At 50.9% G+C, this 5,911-nt stretch overlaps 1 protein-coding gene across 1 annotated transcript in view; it reads right to left on the reverse strand.

Moving 5' to 3' along the window:
* The window catches only part of DIP2A (DIP2 acetate--CoA ligase A), a 96,340-nt gene that overhangs the window by 21,487 nt on the left and 68,942 nt on the right, over positions 1 to 5,911 (reverse strand). Inside the window, exons 21-22 of the mRNA XM_007452476.1 lie at positions 5,579 to 5,706; positions 3,020 to 3,134 (exon numbers count right to left, since the gene is read on the reverse strand). Of these exons, the coding sequence (XP_007452538.1) occupies positions 3,020 to 3,134; positions 5,579 to 5,706 (243 nt within the window). The remainder of the gene's footprint in view (positions 1 to 3,019; positions 3,135 to 5,578; positions 5,707 to 5,911) is intronic.

The following is a 5,911-nucleotide window of genomic DNA, read 5'->3' on the forward strand; positions in this document are numbered from 1 at the left end:
AGAGAGCCCCCTCAATGAATGGTGTCGGGAAAACTGGACACCACACACAAAACTAATTCACAATAGATTAAAGACTTGAATGTAAGACCTGAAACCGTAAAACTCCTAGAATAAAACATAGGCTATGGTAAACTCCTTGACATCAGTCTCGGTGATGATTTTTTTGGATTTGACACCAAAAGCGAAAGCAACAAGAGCAAAAATAAACAAGTGGGACTACATCCAACTAAAAGGTTTCTGCACAGCAAAGGAAACCATCAACAAAACGAAAGGAACCTCCTGAATGGGAGAAAATACTTGCAAATAACATATCTGATAAGGGTTAAGATCCAAAATACATAAGAAACTCATACAACTCAACAGCAAAAAAAACAAAAACAAAAATTAAATAATGCAATTAAAAAATGGGCAGAGGACCTGAATAGACATTTTTCCAAAGAAGGCATATAAATAGCCAACAGGCATATAAAAAGATGCTAAACATCACTAATCATCAGGAAAATGCACATCAAAACCACAATGAGATATCACCTCACACCTGTTGGAATGGCTATTATCAAAAGGACAAGAAATACCAAGTGCTGGCGAGGATGTGGGGAAAAGGCAGCCCTCGTGCACTGCTGGTGGGAAAGTAAACTGGTGCTGCCGCCATGGAGAACAGTATGGGGGCTCCTCAAAAAACTAAAAATGGAACTACTATACGATCCACCAATTCCACTTCTGGGTATTTATTGGAAAAAACCCAAAAATGCTGGACATCGACATCCCTGGTGGCGCAGTGGTTAAGAATCCGCCTGCCAATGCAGGGGCACAGGTTCGAGCCCTGATCCGGGAAGACCCCACAGGCCACGGAGCAACTAAGCCCATGTGCCACAACTACCGAGCCTGTGCTCTAGAGCCTGAGAGCCACAACTACTGAAGCCCATGTGCCTAGAGCCCATGCTCTGCAACCAGAGAAGCCACCGCAATGAGAAGCCCACGCACCGCAACAAAGAGTAGCCCCCGTTCACTGCGACTAGAGAAAGCCTGCATGCAGCAACGAAGACCCAACACAGCCAAAAACAAATAAATAAGTGAATAAAAAAATACCAAAATGCTAACTTAAAAAAAATATATGCACCCCTCTGTTCACTGTAGTATTATTTACAATAGCCAACATACCTAAGCATCCACCAATGGATGAATGGATAAAGAAACTGTGGTGTACACACACACACACACACACACACACACACACACACACACACACACACAGAGGAATATTACTCAGCCATAAAAAAGAATGAAATCTTGCCACTTGCAACAACATAGATGGACCTTCATAGTATTATGCTAAGTGAGATAAATTAGATGAAGAAAGACAAAAACATATGATCTCTAACATGTGGAATCTAAAAACAAAAACAAAAAGATGAGCTCATAGACATAGAGAACAGATTGGTGGTTGCCAGAGGTGAGGGGTGTGGGGGGTGGGGGTGGGAGAAATGGGTGAAGGTATCAAAAGGGAGAAACTTCCAGTTATAAGGTGATAAGTACTGGGAATGCCATGTACAGCATGGGACTGTAGTTAATAATGCTGTGCTGTGGGTTTCAAAGTTGCTAAGAGAGTAGATCTTAAAAGTGCTCACCTCGAGAAAAAAATTCTGTAACTCTGTGTGTTGACGGACATTAACTAGACGTAGTGACTCTTTCACTATATACACAAAGTCAAATCATTACGTGGTACACCTGAAACTAATACAGTGTTACACGTCAATTATACCTGAATAAGAATTTTATTGTTAATTTTTAAGATGTGATACTGGTACTTCTGTTTTAAAGAAAGAAATACTCAAATTTACAGGTAAAATCTGTGAGTCCGGGATTTGCTTCCAAGCGCTCCCGAGGGAGAAGCGGGGAGGATGGGTGGGGCACGGCTGGGGCCTTGACTGTCGGTCATTGCTGAAGCAGTGATGGACACACAGGGGTTGTTACGCTCTCCTTTGTATGTTTCGTATATCAGAAATATTCCATAACAAAACATTTAAAATTTTCATTAAAAATAAACGTTGTAAATATTAGTAGAAAAACCGATCCTCTGAAGCTCAGAGCTCCCTGGCCTCCCTGACACTAGACTTTGTCTGCTCTGTACAAGTGTCCTTTCTTAGGTGGCTGGGGCCGAGCACACGCCACAAAACCAACCGGAGCCGTCGGGACACCAGAGGGCTTCCCTGAAAAGCCGCCAGGACTGAAATTCACCCAAAGATTTGTACACTATTGTCCACAGTAGCCTTATTCACAATAGCCAAAAATTAACAACCCAACGTCCACCAAGGTGTGAACAGATAAGCAAAAGAACACAACTTGGCAATAAAAAGGAATGAGCCACGGATCCACACACCACGAGGAACCACACAAACGTGATGCCAAGGGAAAGAATGCCAGACCAGGAGCCCACACTGAGATTCGTCTGCACGGATGTCCAGGGCGGAGGCAGGGCTCATCCCCGGTGACACAAAGCAGCCAGCGGTTCCCCGTTAGACGGGAGCGCTCTTACCTGTGGTTACCTGGGTGTGTACATTTGTCAAAACTCATCAACCTGGACACTTGAAAACGGGCTCCTTCTACATGTAGGTTACATTCAGTAAAGCTGAGTGGACATTTAGTTTGTGCTCTTTACTGAAGGCAAAGTTTACTCCCTTCCCCGCAAAAGAACTTGTTGAATCTAGTTCATCATTTAAGGACGTAAACGTGGACGTGTAGGGAAGGATAGCGCGCAGCAAGCGGGTGAGGCTGAGGGCATGTGAGGGTGTCACGAGGTGGGAAGCACGCGGAGCCCCAGCCCAGGCGCGAGAGGTTCACTGGGCTATGCTTCCACCTTGCTACACGTTTGAAATTCTCAAAGCACAACAGTGGAAACACCGATGCGTGCAAGTTTACATCTCTCACCCCGGTGGACGGCAGCTCCGCGGGGCCACCCCTCACCTCGAGGGTCAGCCCGCGCTCAGCCAGTGCCCACTGTGTGCCCACACGCACCCACCTGTAGCACACGGCTCATCCACTGGAAGCTGTCCTCCTCTGAGGCGTCGGGCCGCTGCTCTGCCACCAGCACGATCCGGTCATCGTGCAGCACTGTCACGGAGAACACCGCGATCCTGGGGGAGGAAGGGACAGAGATGACGGCCCGGCAAGGGGGGCCAGGACGCGGACGCCCCGTCCCGCCCAGACGGAAGCCGCAGCAGGGCTGGAGGGAGACGTCGTCCAACAGAATTTAAAGGGAAGCAGCCACAAACCTCCTCCAACGTGGATCAAATAAGTTTCGATTCACAAAACAGAGAGCACTTCAGTGCACAGCAAACAAGCAGGCACACGTTGTAAAAGAACGTTTTCCTTAATTGCAACGTTAGTCTATGTGACGCACTGCTTTACGCAGAAAGCTCTGTCGAGAAGTTCTGTTAATTATCTATTTCTTCGTCCAGGTGAAGTCTCGCGCCAGCCAGCGCTCTGCTCCCGTGTGCGGCAGCGGCAGCGGCAGCGGCAGCGGCGGCGGCAGCGGCAGCGGCAGCGGGTCTTCTCTCTCGCGTCTCATCGAAGACGCTCGGCATGTCCGCCTCTTTCTTCCTTTGCACTTTGAGTCGATTCTCCTTTTCTTGATGAGACAAGCATCTGTCTCCCCATCACGCCCACTCTGCTGGCACGGCTGCCAAGCCAGCTCTGGGCCCTCACAGACCTACCTCCTCTGGCTTGCTCCTTTGGCCGCTACGCACAGGCATGCGCACACGCACACGTGCACCCACTCTCTTTAATGCAACAAACTTTACCCAGTATTAGCATTTCCTTACTTTCACACACCTTGCTTTTCTTAGTACCTCACCCAAAAGTGTTTTCACAAACATAGTCTTTCTGTGGCAAAACTTCTGAACTTTACGTACCCAAGAATACTTCTACTGCAACTGCACGATTAAGTGACATCTTGGGATGAATATAAAATCTAGGTTAAAAGTTCCTCTGGGGCTTCCCTGGTGGCGCAGTGGTTGAGAGTCCGCCTGCCGATGCAGGGGACGCGGGTTCGTGCCCCGTAAAATTATACAAGTAATACATGAATATGTTCTTTGGGATTCAAAAATATCACCAAGAATATTTTTAAAGTTATACAAGTAATACATGAATATGTTCTCTCAGCTCAGAATTCAAATAATGCAAAAAAAAAAAAAAAAAAAAAAAAGTTCCTCTGAAAAACTTAAAGCGTTACTGCACTGTCATCCTCTGGCTCCAGCCCCTCTGCCGGGGAGTCTGACGCATCCTGGCTGGAGGCCCACCCCACGGGCCCCCTTCCTCGGGGTCCAGACACGCACCCCCCACCCTGAGCCTGCTCTCAGGATGCCAGCCCTTCTTGCTCCGCTTCCCTCTTAATTTTTCTTTTAAACTTGCTATCTCTCGACTTCTGGAGAAATCTCTTTACCTGGCTTCCAGCCTATCAGCTCACTCTACAGCCGCCTCTGCCCTACGTTTACTCCATCTGCTAAACACTGTCCTGTCGGGACGCCGTGACCTCGTCCAGTGCACAGCTCCTCCCTAGTGGATGCAGGTAGGCCACCCCTCCATCCGCGGGTGCGACCACCCTGCACCCCCGCTAGTCGCTGGGCCGGCTTCACCTCCAGGTGCCATCAGGTGTCGGTGGCCATGCGAGGCTCCCTAATGCACCCGGGAGCAGGCATGGGCTACCCCGGAGTCCCCTCGGTGGACACTTGCACTGACGGTGTCTCCGGTTTCTGCTGTGAGTCCTGTGCGCCCCAGCTCCAGGCTGCACGCACCCACCAGGCCTGCCCGCCCTGCTGGTTTCTCCCGAGTGCTTATTCGCGGCCGTCATCCTGACCCGGGGAAGGGCCGGCAGACCATGCTCACCTACCACTGGCAGAATTCCCTGATCGTTTCTTTAAGGTATATTCAAAGGACGGCTCCAGCCAGGCTCACAGGCACCCTAGCTTGAGTAACGAAACCACTACCTTGAGAAGAATACAGTGAAGAAATGCAGTGGCTGAGTGGACAAACTAGGAGAAGGGGCCGCCTCCTCCAGGACAAAGAGAGCTCGGAGCTGGACAAGCTGGACAGGGTGCCCCCTCCCCGCCCCAGCTGCCCGGGGCCCGGGCCAGGGGCCCCCTTACGTGCTCTATGGACATGAGAATCTGTAAAGTGACTGCCTAACACATTCAGAGAAGGCGAACTGACTTTATCCCAGGAGACAACGGCCTCGGGTGATTTCAGGCAAAAGGGTGCCCTCCGCTCCAGCCCGCACTCCCGAGGCTCTCCGGCAGCTGCCCAGGTGCCCTCGCCCTCACGCGCACTGTGCTCCGTGCCCAGGTCGAGGTCTGGATCTCACCCTCTAAGGAACCATGAGCTCTGTGGGCGGTGAGGACTCCAACTCTGGCATCCTCGCTGCAAATGTCATCCTGTTCTTTGTGAAGTTCCTCTGATGAGCAGGAATTTTTAGGTTTTGTGTATTCAAATCACCGGGCTTTCCTTCCACTGCAGGAGACCTCTCGAAGGTTAGCTAGAGAAGGAACCTAAAGGCACGGCAAGGGGACCCGCAGCGCATCACCTGCCTCTGTAGACAAACTTCATGGGCTCCACGGCCAGCGCGGTGGCCACGATGTCGTCCGCGTTGTGTCTGCGGACCCCCACCACCATCAGCCCGTCCAGCTTGCCCACGACGAAGACCAGGTCATCCTGAAGGCAAGGACGCTGGTCGGGCCCCGGACACGTGGGCAGCCTGTGGCTCAGGCCCTGCTACAGAGACCAGACAGCTCGGAGACCAAGTAACTCACAGACAGGGCCAGCGGGCCCCCTGCCCACGGTGACAGGGAGACCCGGGCAGAGGCCACCAGGGGTGAAGGGGCCCTAAGCCTGGCAGGCTTTTGGGGGGGGGGGTGGC

Source organism: Lipotes vexillifer, unplaced genomic scaffold (genome assembly GCF_000442215.2).
Source record: "Lipotes vexillifer unplaced genomic scaffold, Lipotes_vexillifer_v1.1 scaffold545, whole genome shotgun sequence".
NCBI lineage: Eukaryota > Metazoa > Chordata > Mammalia > Artiodactyla > Lipotidae > Lipotes > Lipotes vexillifer.